The sequence below is a fragment of the Acanthisitta chloris genome, unplaced genomic scaffold, assembly GCF_000695815.1.
Source record: "Acanthisitta chloris isolate BGI_N310 unplaced genomic scaffold, ASM69581v1 scaffold10783, whole genome shotgun sequence".
Lineage (NCBI taxonomy): Eukaryota > Metazoa > Chordata > Aves > Passeriformes > Acanthisittidae > Acanthisitta > Acanthisitta chloris.
The window spans coordinates 15,765-35,323 of NW_008663240.1; the positions used below are offsets into that span (position 1 = coordinate 15,765).

The window sequence follows — 19,559 nt, forward strand, 5'->3', positions numbered from 1 at the left end:
ACAAAGAGCTGCATCAATGAAATATTTTTTCCTTCACTACTGTAGTTATTTGAGCAAAGAATCAAAAATAATTTAAAAATTAAATATAAATTGCATTCTAGAAATAATAAAACTTGATTCACTCTTCTTTCTGAATCTGTTTTATATTAAGCGTGATTCTTAGGTTACTAGCTAAGAGTTCACTGCTATAGAAGCAGGAATCTGTGCTGCTTTTTGTATTTTGCTTGTCAGTTTACCCACATAATGGAATTCTCTTCTTCTGGATTCTTTATGGAGACTGAAATTGTATGCAAAGGTTTAAAGAACATTATTATTGCAAAATCAAGTGGTCCAGAATATTTGTTCTGAGAAGAGTATGAACAGTGTGTAGTGAATAAATGATTGCCTTGCATGGTAAATAGTTTGACTTCACAGTGGAAGTAACTATTAAATAGTTTTGTATTAATAGTTTGGCAAACGTGTATGATGAACAAAGGGTCCATCGGAAGAAGAGTGAAAATACATAGTGTGTATCATAATGCAGCACTTTTAGGGAGAGCAGTCTTTGGTTGCTTCTGGTAAACCTCTAGCAGATTTGACTTGGGCAAGAGAGTTGAGAAGCTGGTCTGGCTTGCTTGATGCCTGATTTCCTTTTTCTGAAGGGATTTACTGTGGAGAGTTTCTGCAATGCTAAAGTATCTTAAGGTGACTTGTTGGCTTGGAACATAAGACTATTTAGGAAAAGGCTTTGTTTTAAGCTCACTCACAAGTTTTGCAGTGATTCCTTACTTCCTTGTGTGTCTTGACAGATGAGATGGCATCATATATTGATGCTGTCTATCCTGGCCCAGTTTTGTTAAAATTAGATATTTAATCAACCCAGCTTGGTAAAGTCACATTTAACTAACAGATTAAAAAACCCCATAAAACACATTTATTTTTTGAGTATGGTGGTAGATGTGTGACCTCTGAAGTCTAAAAAAATATTATACTTAAGCTTCTCTGCATATTAGTGTGTGGTAAATATCTCCAAAAACATTATCACCTCTTTATATTGTGTTTTCTGTAATGGGAAATATTTCAATTCAGGAAACTGTTGCGCAAGTATCTTTATATCTGCAACCCTCCTTCCTCAAATTTTAGTATTACCTCATCATCTCAGTTTTCTTCTTTGCCAGTTTTTAAAATAGATTATTTTTTCTTGCCAAACAAAGCAGAAATACTGCCTTTAACTCTCTTGAAATTTGGCATCAACTTATGTCTTCTGAAATACAAATGTTGGGGGAAACATGTTGTTGTACATCTGTTCAAGACAAACCTGTATACCCATTTCCTGTAAGGTCTGCATATCCATGCAGATTTTCTTACAGTTCTCTTTCCATAACATTTTTTCCCATTGGATGTTTGCCTTACAGCAGAACACTGGTGCCTGATGACCATCCATCAGGTGGTTCCCACTCCTATTTTATTCTGGTATCACCACGACTCCTGTGTCACTGACAGTTAAAATGTGGTGCATTTTACTGAACTATATGTCAACAGTGGTCATGGCAAGGATGTAGAATTATGCTAAATATAATTCCAACAAGCTCAGCTCTAGATGCATGGCAATGTGGAATTGATTAGTAACCAAAGTACATTTTCATTTATTGCCTTTGTGCTAATGGTAATATTGTTTGCTTTAATAATATTGGCTGGGGTATATGTAGCCATTGACTGGATCTGATCAAGGGTGGCTTAAGATTAGGCAATAGTTGTCTGTTTGGCCTGCAAGAAAATAATTTTTTCTCATCCTGTCCTCACTGGGTTGGTGCCATGCCAGTCCTTCATGCTTGATACCACATGTTGGCTCAAGGTGATTTTTAGAAGAAGTTTAAGGTAGATTCTGTCATGGTGAATAAACTATCCTCTTGATTTTAGTGTTTAATTTTTATTTTGTATGAAATAAAAATTTTAATGAAAATTATTTGGCTAATCTTTGCATTTCTTAGCTATGGAAATGCCATATTTGAATAATTTTTCTCTACTTCTAATTAGCCAGTACCACATTGTCCTAAATATTTTATCATGTTTCCTTCTTACCCTGCCTTTGGTACCTGCCCTTGATTGTAGGCATCTTTCTTTTCCTCATTGCAGTCAGTGTAAATATAACATTTGTACCCTTTGCTTTGTAGTGCTAATGACGATTTGTCACAGCTTCCTTGCTTGTAAGTCAAGATTGAGTTGCAGAGAAGTTACTTGCCTTTTTCATAAGTATTGAAGCCAATAGATGCTTGAAAAAAAAAGACAGATATGAACTAGAAGTATGTGAATTTTTTTCCCCCAGTGGCGTTCTGCAAGTAAGATGCAATTTTCCATAGAACTGGAATGAATTGTATCTTGTATACTGAGAGACTGCTAAAATCACAAAGCAAAGATGAGTCCCTGCACTGGTTTCTTGGTCACCTTGAGGAGATGACAAGATAAGTAATATAATCAGTTACTGCACAGTCCAAGAAAGTTTGATTACTTTGAGGTGTTTAATTTACTTTTCTTCAGCAGAACTGGGAGTGCATGCATAGTGAATAATAAATCACCGGAGTGAATTAGCATTTTAGGGCAGATATTTGGTTTTGGGGATGATGGACAACTTGAAGACTGCAGTCAGCAAGAATGGGGAGAACTTCATCTAATGTCTTCTCATCTGTAGAAGAAGTTGTCCTCTTGCTGAAGAATTTCAGTAGCAGAGGTTAATCCTTTGCTGCTTTGTTGTCTATAAACGTTTAAAGGTTTTATCTGTCTGCTGAAAATAATTATGGAAATTTTCTTTTGTTTGCTTTAGCAGAGAACAATTCCTGTAGGATACTGAGGGATGTTGTTTTTCGCTGTGTTTTGGGCATTGTATTGGAAACACATTTTGAGCAGAAGATCTAAGTGTTCTTTTCATTATTGTTTATGCTAGTTTTTAGTAGCTTGTGCTTTCCTAGGTTTGCCAATAGAGAAGCTTTTAGTATGAAAGGCGCAGAGAGAACACTTTTGGAAACTTAAATATTCCACTGCAGCTTCTCTTTTTGAGGTTATCTTTAACATCAGAATTTTCTTATTTGAACATTACTGTTCTTTTTAGAGAAATAAGTTAATATTCTGCCCAACCAAAACTCCTTTATTTATAGGCTGCATTTTGCTTTCTTTAACTAACTGTTCACTGGGGACACTGAACAGATACAAACCTTCCCAGATGATATTTAAGATGGTTTGGTTTTCAGCTTTATCAATTCTGTAATGTTTTCATTTTCATGTTCAGTTCTGAAGAACAGTGTTAATATTAAACTGTCTGTTTTAATGAATTAAATCACACTTGCAGTATAAAATGAGCAAAGACTCCTCCTTAACTTCAAATACATTTAAACTATTGGTATTTAAAGGAGACTCTTCCCAAAATGTGTCAGGAAAAGAATTGCACTGCATCAGGAGTCCCTTTGAATTTGTGAAGGCGTAGCTCTGACAAACATTTGGGTTGCTTATTTTTTCCTTAGTAGGTGCCAAACAGTGAGTTTGAAAACTACTGTTTCTTGTCTATTTTCACATGATTGTTTCTTTAATTAGCTATAGTACTATTTTGTCTGTATAAAGGCTTTGCAAGACAATGTAAACATTGAAATAGTTGTCTATAGATACCAGATGCAATGCTTGTTCAGTGGGAACTGTCTATGGAATATGCCTTTAGGATTGGTATGGTCTGAAAAAATAGATGGCTCAGCATCTAATGAGTTTAGCACTAGTAATACAAGAACACCTTTCAGGGGTCAGGATGAAGGTTTATCTAATCCTACATCCTGTTTTGAGAGTGATCTGTAGGATACTGTGGGAAAGCTATAAAAGCAAAACAAATGTAGAATGATATTTCCTGTACTGTGTCGTTCCAGAGTTTGGGTTTGTGGCTTGTAGAGAGGATATTTGCATTCTCTTGATCCTTGATGAGTATTTCTTCTGTGATTTGTATGGCACTGACCTTTCATGGTGTGTTGCACACTGAATAAAAGAGATATAATAAAGAAACAATTTAAGAATGCTGAGCCAGACATTCTGGGGCAATAAATGCCAGAAGCAGCAAAACTACGTAAATCGCTTCATGCCTTTGGCTAACTTTAAGGCATCTGAAAAAATCATCCTTTGTAGGTGTTTATATAGTATGATCAAGACTTTTCTCTTCTTGACAAATGATGGTGGTTGTTAAGAGACTAAACAGATGTTCTTTCCAGATACCAGATCATTCACATAGCTCTAGTAATCCTTTTCTCTTGTATCATCTGCTTTGAAGAGAAGAGCAGAACTGTGTGTACTCTAAATTGGTGAGTCTGGTATTGGCAGCAATATTATCTCTTGTCTTCCTCTCTGGTACATAAAAGAGAATATTTTCATTCTTCTTTCCAACAGTGCTCTGAGAGTTCCCATTCTTTTGATGAATAATTAGCTGTCTTGGTACTGTGATCATGAATTTTTACAATAAAATACAAAGTCACCTAAGGTTCAGTGGCCTTCCAGGTTTTCATTGCTTGTTCAAGCAGTGGCAGCGCCTGACAGACACCCACTTTGTGGATATACCATTTGGAATTTGGTAGGTTTGAAATATATAGAGCTTTCTTGAAAGATGCACTCGGTCTATGTAAACAGGTTATTCCCAACTTTAATTATTTTATAGAGGCTACAAACACTCATGGCATGTTTGCTCAGCAGAGACTTGTGCTGTTGGTGAAGGTTATAAATTGGCCTTAAACCAAACATATATGTTGCTTTAACTCTTTCTTTAGAAAGATTCTACAAACTGATATTTCTGAATTAAGAGCATTTTAGGTCTATTAATGAAGTGGATTAAAATCAAGTCAGTATATATTTGTGCAGTACTAAAGTACTCTTATCAATCCATGTATAACCAGTAAATTTACATGGTGTTTGTGTGTGACAGAGACTCTCCTCTTGTATCAATTTTATTTTCGTGTAAAATTTCAAAATAAAGAATGTAAGGGTTAAAATTTCATGATGAAAACATTTTCTAAGATTTGTAAATCTTTAAAAGTCTGTCTCCAAACACAGCATGTACAGCATTAGGCGGAAAAAAGTCCCAGGCATCCAAGAGCATTTAGTTGTGATTTTTCAAATTTGTCAAATGAAAGCAGAGAGCTGTAATAAAAGCTGTCAGACTGTTTTAACTGCAGATTTTGTTGCTACTTGCATTGCTTACTATGCTGTGACAGATAGTGTTTATAGTTTTCAAACAGTTTTTGCCAAGTGATAACTGTTTATCTTTGGAGATATGTGGGTTCCCTATATTTCATCTGAAATGATTTTTATCAGTTCATGGTATGATTCATGTTTGGTGTGCCTGACAACATCCTTCTGCATTTTCTGGCCTCCTCAGAGAAGGAGTTTAAACTTACCACTCACTAAGTAACTCCCCACTCTTGTTTTGCTTTGTCCCACAAATTGCTCTCATCAGTTGGTTGTAAGTTGAATTCTGACCAATTTTGGCATATTTCTGAAATTTAGTTGGACTTTGTTTTTTTTTGTGATGAAGGACTCTGTGCAATATTCTCTTTCAATCTGTACTCTTAAGATCTATTTGTAAACATAAATGAGGAAACATAATATATGTATTACAGTAGATACAGACTTAATTAATGCATACAAGCTCATCATTACTGCTTCTTCAGTAGAACTTAAACTTGTTCTTTGCTTACTAATGCTGTTAGGTATATTTTCATACATGAACATCCTTGAGTCACTAAATTTGCCAGAAGTAAGAACTGACGTTTTCTTACACAAAAGGAGAGTGAACAAGAAGATGCTTTAAGAATAAAGTAGCAGAATTTGTCTTTGCCAACCATGTATCTTGAGTAATTACATTTGTTATAGCTGTTAAGTGCACAGAAGAGCGAATTCTGCATACATTCTTATGAGATCACTCTGATTCTGTCTTTTATTTTGCACAGAAACTGTTTCCCTAAATGAAAGAGCTCCTTTTTTTTTTATGTGTTAAGACTTGTCTGTTGGTAAAAGGTGGATGCAAATAGCTGATCTTCTAGTACTGTAAGCTTTATCAAGTGCCATTTGGTTGCCACTAATATTTGAATTCTAGGGAAGAAAAGATCTACTGGTCTGAATCCATGTCAGTCCCAGATGTTTAGAGCTCTAGGTGTAGTTTTGAAATCAGCTCAAGTGAAGATATTAGCAAGTCATTTAACTGGTTTGCCTCTTCCCTTTGTTAAATGAGGATTTTTGTCTCTTCTTTGGACTGCTTATAAGGAAGCAAATGTAAATTCTCACTGGTTATTGAAAACACCAAAAAAAAATGTAATTTTTGTATGTCTCTTTTTTTCTTTCCCCTTCTGATCAGATACAAAGAAGGTGGTGAAGCTTTGTTAGTATTGCTTCCCTCTGAAGAAAAAGGCATGGTGGAACAGCTGGCACAGAGGAAAGTACCTATCAGTGAAATCAAGTAAGTGACTAATGGCCTGTCTGTTATTCAGCCTTCTTTCTGCAAGAATAATGTGTGATGAGTCTGTGGCAATTTTGATGAAGTGCTTGAATTGCCTGGAGCTGGACAAACCAGGGAAATCAGTTAGTTTTGGTAGTGTTGTAGAAGGCAAAGACCTTGAGAGGTTACCTATTCCATTGCAGTTCCCAAAGGCAGGATGAGTTGCACAAATCATTCTTATCAGGTGCCAATTTATATATTCACAATTTCCCAAAGAGGTCTTGTCTATACTCAGCGGTTCCTGCCATTAACGTTTTTTCTTCAAGTGTCTGATAAGCCTTGTAAGTAATTTAAGTGAAATATTTCTTTTGTCCTCTGCCAAGAATATATGGAAAATGATGTATTGTCTTATCCTTTGCAGCTACTTTTTATGTAATGAACATTATCATGCTCTCTCTTCTTTTGTTCTGCAGATTAAACAATTGCAATTTCTTTAATCTGTCCTTGTGTGTTTTTTATGCCTGTTATAATTTTTGTTTCTCTTATCTGTTTTTTCTTTAGTACTAGACTATTTCTCCAATTTATCATGACCTTTCTAAATGGGTTATTTGAAGGACAGGAAATAAAAGATGTGGCTAAATGGTCATTTTACATACTAGAATGTTCTGATGGAAACCTGTGAAGATCTATGCTATCTGTACAAATAGAGCTAACTTTGAAAGAGTTGCAAAAGCATATAACAGTACCATGTGAAAATAAAGCACATTTCCATTTTCTATTAAATGTGGAGTAATGGACATGTAGGAAAGGCAAAAACTCTAAGGGTAGAAATACTAGGGGAAAAAAACTACCCACCACTAAAAGAATCAATGGTAGTCTTTATTTAGCAGCTGTAGGTAGGAAGGAGTTCATTGTTCTTTGAGCCTGTCGGTCTAACATTAAGTCAAAAGAGAAAAGAGAATGTGAAGGAAATCTGGAAGAAGAATTGAAAACAAGCCAGAAAATGTGGCATAAGCCTGACTCGATTGTGAATACTTAGGTAGTTCAGGTCACACCCTGCCAAAAATTGTAGAGAGAGAAGAAAGCTGCGAAGGATGACAAGGTAGAACATGTAAGTTTCTGTACAAGTGGATATGAGCAAGGCTAGGACTATTTTACTTGGAAAAGCTGTGATGTCAATGTGAAGGTATGGACACGAAAGCAAAGAAGGTAATTAACTCTGTACAGAAAGTGTCTGTAGAACAATTGTTTTTGAGAAGAAATCAAATTAGGGTGAAACTTGAGGTGGTTATTATACCTCATTGCTTAAATCTTTAGGTCTGCTCAAATTCTAACAAGTTGACATTTCTGCAGAGGATAGAAACAATGCATATGGCATTTGCCAGTTGGAAGGTTTAGTTGTTGGGGTTTTTTAAAGTATTTTTTCATGTGTAGGACATCCCATTTCAGAGGCACCTGTGAATGATGGTTCTCTGTAACAAAGTGAGCACACAACAGCCCATGAAGTAAATCCACCTATTTGGCCAAACACACGTATAGATTCTGTGCATAACATGCATGAACTTCAAACATAAGACAACTTCTGCTAAACCAGCAAAATAAGGACTAGAATGCAGTCAGACAATTACCAAAAGTCTGTTTGTGCTTATAGCTTTTGTTTACATTGGTGTTTGAAAAAACCCAACCACACCCCAACAAAGCCAAACAAAACCTCACCAGCTGAATGTGGACAATATCAGTAAAGACACTGAAGTCTGATACTTTTTTTTCCCTTAAGCATCATAGTGCTTTAAAAGGATCTGTTGTATAACCACTACAGCCTAAGCAAATTGTCCCTTTTCCCAAATTTCATCTTTTTCCTTTTTAAAATGACAGGTATTCAAATCCTTTATCTTACTTTGGTATTCAGTAAATAGATATACGATCTCATGCTTATTATAAATATTTCCTCTTTGTCAGCTAAGCTTTTAACTTCTAAAGTAATATCACTAATTATTTGAATGGCTTATCATAGGAAATGGTAGAAAAGCCTCTTTAGCCTGTTTTTATTCATGTAAATAGGAATTGGTATTTCTGTACCAGGCTAACAATCCAATTTTAATAGGGAAAATATTTTATTTCCCTCCCATAAATGCATATGCGATTTATAATCCAAGTTAGATATCTCTCTGGAGAGACATCCATGGCTGCATCTCTTAACATATTCTTGCTAATCTGATGTTACTTCAGTGAAAATCTCTCTCTGCTTCTTTTTTTTTAACACTACCCCAAAAATTCATTCTTGTACCAAGCCACTAGAGCATGTATATTATAAATGCATGTAAGTAACATTCTTAGTTGGGATCATTATGAACAAAGTCAAGGCTTTTGACTGATAATATATTTTAACAGCCTGCCCCAAGATTCAGTTTTCAAATCTGCAAAGCAAACCTTAATAGAATTTGTAACATAGTAATGAAGGGGAATGCTTTCGCTTGGAATTGTCTGCCTAGTGTGGTTAAGATTTAAAAGGTTTAGCATTTTACTTGTACGAGGCTAATTCAAATCCGTAAAAAAAATTCTTCTAATTACTTGTGGATTGCAAGCCCATTGAATTCTAAAAGTTTTTCACTACAAATTTGCTCAGGTTGTTTACTTCTAGCCAGTTTCCCAATTAACACAACCCTGGTGTGTTTTGTCAGTTAACAAATTGTTGAAGTAGTTGCATCCACCCATGGATCACGCTCCAGGTCTTCTGTTGAAGTCTTCTGGTGTTGTTTGTGCTTATTCTCCTAATTATATATTCTCAAGAATTCTAACTTGGAAGTTAGAAGATAATGAGCATTGCTCACTGTCAACAGAGTTTAACTTCTCAAGTTTCTGAAATTCACTCTGAAAGCTTTTTTTTTAAAAGGCTTGTTTCTAAAGCATCACTGTCAATTAAAATGCTTATTAACCTGTTGTCTGGTGTGGTGGGTCACAAGAGCTCTGTTACCTTCCTTGGTTTGTGCTTTTTGATTTGCAAACAACACTTAATGTTCCTTTATTTCATTTAAACAGAACTTTTAAAACAGTTCCATAATTTGAAAGGAGAGAGTAGAACTTCTTTATTTTCCTGAATGCCTATTCAAAAGACTAGGGTTTAGGCTCTTTTCTTAATTTTCAATTTTAAATCTGAGCTCTGTGTGGAGGTTGTTAGTACATCAGTCCTTTGTAATCAACATAAGCTCCCAATTTACAGGTAGTGCTTTTAACAATACATAACTTTTCATTGTTCAAACAGAGCTAGAGAAAATGCAAAATATGCAATAATAAATACTGGATTTTAGAGCATTCAAATATGGCAAAAAGATACTCTGAAAGTATTAAATAGTATGTACATTTTTCTAAGGAGTCTTTAATTTAAAAGAATTTACATGCAAGCTGTAAATTGAAACTATTTTTGATAATACCTTAAGATTCTTTTGTCACATCCAGTTTTGTTAAGTAACAAGATAAGAGCTGCTTTCTTAGGGGTTACGACAACAAATTTTGTCTAGAAAATTTTACCAAAGGAAGTGCAAGTATGTAGATACCCATGATTTAATGTGACTTTCTTTAATACTATGACAAAAAAGTGGTTTTTGAGGAAAACAGTGATAACAAGAAGGCACTTTTTGTTTCCTGACAATGGTGAGTGACTTCCACATTACAATACTGTTACAACTAGGGAATCTATCAATTTCTGTTGTTGCTGTAGGACAATACATTGGTGTCACTAACCAGCATGGTTATGCACCTGTGTGTGACCTGTCTGAGCAGCCTTCATTAGGTCCCAGCTCTTCCTCCTCTCTCCAAGCCTTCCAGGTTGTCTACCATAACCACAGGGGACAGCAGGCTGAGAGCGCAGAGCAAAACCTGCTGTGTCTTGGAAGCTGGGTGGAATATGGAAACTGTTTTGCTACATCATGGCAGTGTGGTCTTTTTTTTTGTTGAGCTTTTTAAATTCTGCTTTGGAGAGGGGTGAGGAAGAGAGACTCTCTCTCACTGTTAAAACAGTGCTTGTATCCTAGTGTTAAAACCAGGGGAAATGAGAGAAAGTCAAACTGCATACCAACCAGGAAATTTGTAGAGTGCTGTTTAATTAGTTCATAAGACCAGACAAGCTGGGCTCATATTTATTTTACATTATGGCACAATCAAGTGTGGCCACTTATGCAACTGTTAGGTAAAACAGCAGTTTCAGAAAGTTATGCTATTCCTTTAAAGGTAAGATATGTGTTCACAGAGTGAAAAAAGAAACAGCCTAGTTAAAATGACAGTGTCATAAAATCTCCTTCTAGTCTTTGTGTAGTTGGTTCTAGCTCATTGGTTCTTAGCTGCTTAGGCAAGCTTATAAATTGTGGTAATTCATTTCAGTATTTAGCTTTTAGGTTTGTCTCTCCAAATAGTCACATGTATATAATTTATTGTAAAGAGTTTTATGTGTTTGGAAAGAAATAACATGCAAACTCATCAAAACCAAAATCCAATTTAACAATGACCAACTTTCACGGTTTTTGAATCTCAGCATGAGAGGAAGATGACAGTGGGTGACTGTCATGATACAGTGTTAGAGAGCATTACTACTCTTTTTAATATTCAGTGTTACGAATTTACTCATTCCTTAACAAATGCATAACCTCAAAATGTGCCTGGGGCACCATATTCTTGGTTGATGTTTCTTAGATTTATACCATGTTATTTTGCTGTGCTTTTAACTGTGAAGTATCTTGTGGGTTTTTTTGTCTTTTTTCAAACCCTTTTCTTGCAAATTTCTTCGAAATTACTCAAAATTTATGTGCAATCAACAAAATGTTCCTACATTGTCTAGGATTATTGTCCATTATGCTTGGTGCCTTAAAGACAGAGTCTCCTATAAATAGTGACTCTCATTCCTGCAATACTCAAGTCATAGAAAATAATGAGTAGTAGTGGGTCCACGTGAGACTTGGAACTTGATATGCGTTTTGAGTTAACAGTGACAATAGTGAGTAATTGCCAGTCTCGACTATGCTTTGAGTGCAGTTCCAAGGCCAGTTTTGCATTGCTTAAAGGTTTCATGTAGACTGTTTTCCTAGTTCCTGAGAATGTCTACCTGCTAGATGCTTTGCTGACACCAAATACATGTGCTGTTTCTTTCCTGTTTTTAAAGCCTTCCAATGCTGCTATAGAGTATAATCAAACTGATGAGTCACGTTTTGCTTCTGGCTATGCTACGTTAGCCATTTTGCTTATTTTTTTTTCATCCTTACAAATTGCTTTTTTGGTATCAAGAGAAAGTTAATTGTTTAACTTCCCTTTTGTTTTGACCCTTTTGAATATGTGCCACTGTATTTACCTGATCTGTCTCAGCATTTTTTTTGTCTGTCTCAGAAGAGTTCTTAATACATACAACTATGACTCCAAGCGCTTTCTTTCTTTAGTCGCTGTAAAGCAAATTTCTTTTGACCCAGCTGATTTATCTGAATCCCTATTATCCCATGATTTGTGATTCTGGTGTGAGCTTGGACTGTGCTCCAGCTCTTGTTAGCTGTCTGATTGCAGCTGCCTTTTTGAGTGAAGATGGAGGGAAAAGGCACTGGTTAATTTAAGTGCCTTGAAGTTATCTCTTAACAGCTTTCCCATAACTTAGCAGCAATCCAGCACTTCTGTCGACTTTCTTAGAATCATAGAATCATAGAATTTAAGGGTTGAAGTGGACCTTAGAGATCATTAAGTCCCAGCCCCCTGCCCTGGGCAGGGACATTTTCTCACTAGATCAGGTCGCTCAAGGTTTCTTACTACTGGTGTTCATGTTAATTTTTTTGTTTGTTTGTTACTCATGCTATCCCTTCTTTACTTCTTGCATTAATATGTTTCAAAGATTTGTTGGTTGGTTTGTCCCCCACTCAGTTTTTCGTACCTGTTCTTTTACTTTTTATGTCTTTACGTTTTCAGAGCCAATTATGTGCTGACTGGAAACTGGAACTCAGTTTTTTGATCTTTCACTAAAACTGTAGCTAAATAGCACTTGTGTACACTGCAGTTTTCCCCTGGTTGTATCTGAACAGAGTTAAGAAATTGAAATCGTGAGGGAATAAAGTTTCATGTCTATATAAATTATAATTAGAATACTTTTCTTTGCTAATATCCTCCAACTCCTTGCTTAATTGTTGCTTTCATATTGAGTAAGAGTGACTGATGATCATAATCATGTTACAAAAAAGACTGTAAAATGTTTCTTGCATAGTATTTTATTCAGTCATGTTTTTTAAACCAACTTGCTGCTATGTGAAGAGGCATGATTTTGTTCTGGTTTTTTTTTTTTTTTTTTTTTTTCCCCTTGAGTTCCTTCAGCAGAGGAACAGAGGTGTACAGAGGAGCAGAGGTGTATAGCATGGCATGACATAGAATCATAGAATTTTAGGGGTTGGAATGAAATTAATAGGTCATCTAGTTCCAAACCCCCTGCCATGGGCAGGGACACCTCCCACTAGGTCAGGTTGCTCAAGGCCTCATCCAGCCTGATCTTGAACACTGCCAGGGTTGGGGCATCCACTACCCTCTTGGGCAACCTGTCCCACTGTCTCACCACCCTCACAGTAAAAAACGTTTTCCTGATATGTAATCTAAATTTCCTCTCCTTTGGTTTGTACCCATTGCCCTTTGTCCTGTCACTGCAGCTCCTAACAAAGAGTCCCTCTCCAGCTTCCCTGTAGCCCCTTCAGATACTGGAACGAGATCTCATCTCCATACAACCTCCTCTCCTCCAGGCTGAACAGCTCCAACTCCCTCAGCCTGTCTTCATAGGGGAGATGCTCCAGTCCTCCTCTGGACTTGCTCCAACAGTTCCACATTCTTTTTATGTTGAGGGTACCAGAACTGTGTGCAGTATTCCAGGTGGAGTCTCATGAGAGCAGAGTAGAGGGGGAGAATCACCTCTTTTGACCTAGCCACACCCTTTTGGATGCAGCCCAGGATTTAATTGGCTTTCTGGTGGTGAATTTCTCATCCACCGTCACACCCAAGTCTTCTCAGTGCTGCTCTCAGTTACTTCCCCACCCAACCTGTAAGTGTGCTTGGGATTACCATGACCCAGATGTACGACCTTACACTTGTAAGACATGGCACATTGCAGCAAGAAGCAGGTTAAGAAATGTGGTAGTCGTGCATCTCTCTTGACTAGTACTTGAGTGGTAGCCTCCTACCAAGCTTGGTAGGTTATAAAATACACTTGGGTGGCACTGGCAGATCAAAGCCAGAAGTAGATGAGAAAAGATCTGGGCAAATAAACCTGCAATCATGTTGGTATCACTGGAATAAGTGTCAAAATCCAGAATCTGGGAGAGGACCTGCATATCTTTTTACTAGGTTTAATGGCATTTTCTGTAGTACAGCCACTATTCCTTATTTACTTGATCGAAATCTTGAGAAGCTCTTAAATCTCTTTAATTTCAATGTCCTTTATTATTGCTCACCTGGCTCTTCTTTCTAAGAAGTACTTAAATCTAAGTATTCCTAGCACAATGGATCTTATTTAAGCTTTCAAAAATGCTGACAGTTTCCTTATGAGTACTTCTATAATGGTATAAAGTACTAGTGTAATTCATTATGCTGCTCCTCTAGTTTTTCAGTGTTTTTATAAAATCAAGGAGTTCATTCTTGCTGATTTCTGCTTTGATCTGGAAGAAGTTTCACCACCTTCAGTGAAAACTGCCTCTGAATAATATGTTTGAGCTGCCATTTGTCGTTTCTTTGTTATTTGTTTGAGGAGTATATGCTTCATCATTAATATGGTTCCATGCTATGCTCTTTCAGTGTGGTAATAACATTATGCATATTAAAGCAATATAAAAGAGGTAAAGATACTCTTGAGAACATAACGGGTGCTTATTTTGCAGGTTCTAATAACTAAAGTAAACTTTTTTTTTTTTAAATTAGAATTAATCCTGAAAAACTTACAGACATCCAAAAGAGGATGCAAGCTTTCTTAGCTCAAGATCAGGAGTTAAAAGACAAAGCTCAAAGGGTAAGTCATCTGCTATGCTGTAGTTCCTGGGGCATGCTAGTTGAATAGAACTGCTGTTTGAATAACTGCTCAGCTCATATATGCCCTGGAAGCAGTGTTTGGAGCTGCTGTATTGTTCTGATTTTTGTGTTTTGAAAATCGGTGTCAGTAGAAATAGTAATCATGTATTAGCAGTTCTGGAAAGCATGTGTGTATAGCCTGCATGAGCTGATATGGGCTCAGTGTGGGTTCATGATGGTAAAACCTGAAGAGGCACCTGACCTATTGCTATTGTGCCTAAGTTAAGGCATATTTGAGTTAAGGCATATTTATTTTAGAGTCTTGGGTATGAAAGTAATTCCCTATTTTGTAGTTACTGCTTTTCAGATGTTCCAGTACAGGAAAGACATGGGCATACCAGAGACAAGATTAAAGAACCACTTAGGATGACTGAGTACTTGGGAGTACTTAAAGAGAAACTAAGAGTTTTAACCTTTCAGTTGAACTGGGATGTAAAATGAGTCAAGTTGAAATATTTAAAACTCTTGAGATTCATCTCACTTGGCTTTAGATGTCCTCTGTGAGTTGATCTGTCTAAGCTTTCATTTATAGCTGATAGAGAGGAATAAACTCTTCTATGATGCATCCTGACATAGGTATCTTAAAAACCCTTTGGGATGGATGAATGGTTGTTTGCACTGCAGAGGTAGCCTGCGTGGTGTAACCTAGCTTGGATGCCTGCAGCAGGGACACTTCGTCGGTCATTCGTACTTTTCTAAACAAGGAGTTTTAAATCAAAGTGTCTGAGGAAGTCAGTGGGAGCTTTGTGCACTAAATGTCTATGGCATTGTTCAAGGGACTGCTTTTAAAAAGTGTTGTTGGCATATAGGTTTCCCAGGTTTTTGTAGTGCACAGAGTATTGCTCGTAGCCATGTGGAATGTCAGCAGAAGCTTCACCCCAGTGTTGCAGAAGGCAGAGGTACTGGTGACATACCTTGATCAGCTGCAGCTGCCACGGGAAGTTGCAGTTACACCTGCTTGTATTGGAAGTGACAGAGCAGCTGGTTGGGGGAGGATGAGAACAGGAGGAAGCCAGCATCATCTCTCTTGGAATGAAAACACTAACAAACCTGTTTCTGGCTTTGGCTTTTTAAGGTCTCTTAAAGGGCAGAAAAAGATCATTCTGAATTGAGCAAAAGAGAATAATGATATAGTTTCGAAATAGCGCAACAAATCAAACATAGGCTGTCAGTGTTACCGAAAAAAATTCATTTTGAAAATTTTTAATGGCCACTTAATTACCTTTTCAAGCCATTTTTGTTGCAGTTTTTCAGATACAGTAGAGCAGTGTCATCTTGCAGACAAACTGCATTCAGTTTTTGAAAAACTTGAAGTGTGGACAGGTGGTTTATCACAGAAATGTCCCTCCTTAGTAAGATTTAAGTGTGACTGTTCAGATATACTATGCAAATGTGCCCCAGGAGTCTTACATATCAATGTGAATAAAACAACAAAATTAATGCAAATGAAATCTTGACCTTGGATACTTATCTGGAATGCTGGATTTCTCAAAGGCATGGGTGTTGTGCTGTCTAGCCTGTCTGTTACAAGCTGCCAGATTCTTGACATTTGTAATATAAGAAATAAATTCCCTACCTGAATGATTCAGATAGTGGTGAAACAGCACAGCTATGCACAGAAGTTCAGATAGGATGTAGTCTACTGTGTTGAGGGCATGAGGTCTAAGTCATTGTGTCCTCTAAGCTTCTTGATTTACTTCAAGGTGCTTTAACTTTGTTAAAAAAAAAAAAAGGAAAAGCAAAAATTCTTGATTACTAATTGCTTCAATAAACTTCATGGTTCATTTGGTAGGACATGGTTCCTCTGCTGTTGCTTGGAAAGACAGTGTGAATCATATTGAGGCTCCTTTGAAACCTCTGCAGTTCTTCTCATGGACTGATGCTGCCTTTTGGCATTTGTTGTAATTTTAATATTTAATATGTCGGTTCAGCCAGTTCTGAACAGCAGTTTAAAAAAAGAATCTGTTTTGCTTGCTAGTTTGAATGCTACTGTGGCACCGAAGTGTTGTCTGTCCATTAAATTCTTCATCACACCCAGAGGGACATGCAGGGTGTCACAGCCTGGGATTCATTCCAGTCACACTGTTTGTTACTTTTGACTTTTGTCAAAACAGCACATCAGTTGAATTGTCTGCATTTTAGTGCTTAAAACAGTTATCCAAGAAATAGATCAATAAATCAAAAATGTTGCTTTTTCCTTATATATTTATGGTAATTGTACAGTAATCTCCAGTGGTTTTGAGGACCTGTAGCTACTGTTTTAATAGAGCTGTAATATGTTTCTGATGCCCAGCCATAGCATTTTCCATAATGGTATGGGTTAATGCATATGACATTTTTGCAATACTCAGTTCTTAAAAGAAACCCCTTGAAAGCAAATAAAGCAGGGGACAACAGCAATTGATAACAGAGCAGAAAAAAAGCCCTGACTGACTAAACTTGTTCTCCTTCAGCTCTAGTGCATGTGGGCATGTCTTAGGAGAACTGTGTAAAATCCAAGAGAGATGACAGTATTTTAGACAGAGCTTGAAGTGAACATACTGAAGTCAGATAAAACTCTAAGATGATAATTTCTCTTCTTGTAAATTTGAACGCCTCTTCTATGCATTTGTTTGGTGGCTCATACTTAGTTATCATAGGGCTTGATATGCATGCAAAAGGTGTGTTCTTTCTGCCCTTTATCATTATTTTCCAGACCGTGTGTTCCAAATCTATACTTGTAAAGAGAATGGAATGCTTTGTAGGTTATCCAACAGACAGAATGGGATTTCAGTGCTGTGGCATGTAGATCTTCAGATCTGTGAATCTCAGATTCACAGGAAAGATACTTGTTTAACCTTTTTTTCCATCTGTCACTGCAGAGAAAAAAGAAGCTTTCATTGATTTTTGTCACTTGCTAGACAACAATAGATTCATGAGATGTGTCAAATTTGAAGCCTTTTCCTAAACATTCTAGTTATCTTTGTAAAATGATTAATATTTTAATGTGAGCAAAGAATTGTTTTATTCCACACCTCAGTCTTGGTAGCAGCTGAATGGATTGAGCTCATGCTTTCCCTGGCTAAAATTAATTGAAAGATATAATGAGGAAGGAAACTTTACCCAAAAATCTTAGCGTTTAGAAAAATCCACAAATGCAAATTTACTTCTGTAGTGAAGTATGGGGCATTTTGAGAACTGTATCTCATAGCTTTTATATGTCTTACAATTAATAGTTTTTGAGTTTACTGAAGAGAAAAGAATGCCCTTATGACATTGCTTCATTTACTGCCTTGTCTTTTTTCACCTTTGAAAGTGTTTTTTGTCTTATAAGCATTTAAAGAATCCCCATAAGAGATCAATGCTCCTGGCCATTGAGTCTTTCCTCCTCTATTTGAGGTTAACAAGCAATAGAACCTTTTTTTAATTATTTATTTTATATTAGTTCCACATCTTAGGGTCCAGTGAAAGGCAGCTACATGGAGTTGAATCACTTTCTGTTAGTGATTGAGATTAAGTCAGGACACCTCAGATTGATAGCAACACAATTTCTTCTGCTATCAGTGCAATAACAGTGAGAAAACTGGGAGAAAAAATAAAATTGAATCAGTGATGTTTCCTTCTGACTAATTTGTCATGTTTTCTTTCTAGGGAAATAAGACATGACATACTGTTGGGAGATTCAGCCAATTAATGTGTATATAATGAAATATTAGAGTGTTTGAAGTTGCATCACTTCTGTAGTACTGATAAATTTTGGCTGTTGTGTATTGTGTTAAAGGAATTTCAGTCTGAAATCAATGTTAGGCCACCTAATAGTGAAATTATGTTTTGTTTTTAAAGCAGCAGTATAATATTTGTTTCTTGTGTTGGTAATGGAATGTTTGTTTTGTTTGATGAATACTTTTTATTTTTCTTTCAGTGTTTTGTATCCTACTTGCGTTCAGTTTACTTAATGAAGAACAAGGAAGTATTCGATGTTTTCAAATTGCCTCTAGCAGAATATGCCCTGTAAGTATGGTCAACTTGGAATATGCAAACTATAGTGAGAAGTTTTGCAGTGTATGATAGCTTAAAATAGGTTTTTGACTATATTAACACACAGAATTGGACACTCTTGTGTTTAGTTTCATATTTGTGCTGTGCTTTTGCACATTTTCAAGGGCATTCTAAATAGAAATTGTGTGTAAAAATATATCGCTATAGAGAGAAGTAACTTACAGCAGGTGGTACATTTTCTGTATATAACAGAAGGTAAAACCTCTGAAATAGAATGAGTGAACACAATTTTTTTATCCCCCAGATTTGCCCATCAGCCTCAGAGCTAGTAAAGATGGAACATCTGCACTAGACTGAATGACATCTATTTTGCTATGTCTATTTTTGTACATGCATGTGAATCATTCCTCATTTTGCATGGGAGGAGAATTAATTTTGACAGGTTGACTTTACAGATGACAGACACCTGAAATGGTTTTAAGATGTGAAGCTTTTAAAATCTCATGGGACATAGGGTAGTCATAGGGGAGCAGGAAGGTGTTCAAAGGTACACGGTAGATTAGTTTGTCTCGGAAAGAGACAGGGAAGACTGAAGTTTTAAAACTTGTCAGCATGTGGCATAATGAGCTAAAATGTGACAAATTACTAGACTGTGGAACACCTGGTCTTTGTGTGTTGTGCTGCCATTAACATGATTACGTTTTTTAAGAAACATAAGCCTATTATAAAAGATGCTTTTTAACTTTATGGGCTGAGAAATCTTAAAAAAAGAACTGGCATAAACTTGAAAAATTTCACCATGTCCATTACCTGCCCCTTCACCTGTGTAATTTGTCAACATCTTTAAAATCTTATTGTAGGCCTTACTGTGCTGAATGTAAGGGATAGTGTCAGAAGATTAGGGCCACACATCTTACTAGTTTTAAGAAAATGACTGGCAGATGGTGGTAGTACTAAATTTTCAGAATCTCAGTGCCTCTTTCTAGATTTCAGCTTGGTGTGCCATCTAGAATCTGATATTGATATAGGCAGGGTAGTCTACAGTTCTGTTCGTCTCAGGTCTCTGTGCCAGGATTTGGTC

The 19,559-nt window shown here is 36.4% G+C and overlaps 1 protein-coding gene across 1 annotated transcript in view; it reads left to right on the forward strand.

The window, feature by feature from the left end:
* Positions 1 to 18,490, forward strand: part of DDX10 (DEAD (Asp-Glu-Ala-Asp) box polypeptide 10) — a gene marked incomplete at both ends in the record, with an annotated part of 33,533 nt that extends 15,043 nt beyond the window's left edge. Inside the window, 3 exons of the mRNA XM_009070917.1 lie at positions 6,353 to 6,454; positions 14,354 to 14,441; positions 18,402 to 18,490. Of these exons, the coding sequence (XP_009069165.1) occupies positions 6,353 to 6,454; positions 14,354 to 14,441; positions 18,402 to 18,490 (279 nt within the window). The remainder of the gene's footprint in view (positions 1 to 6,352; positions 6,455 to 14,353; positions 14,442 to 18,401) is intronic.
* Between the last annotated feature and the right edge of the window lie 1,069 nt (positions 18,491 to 19,559).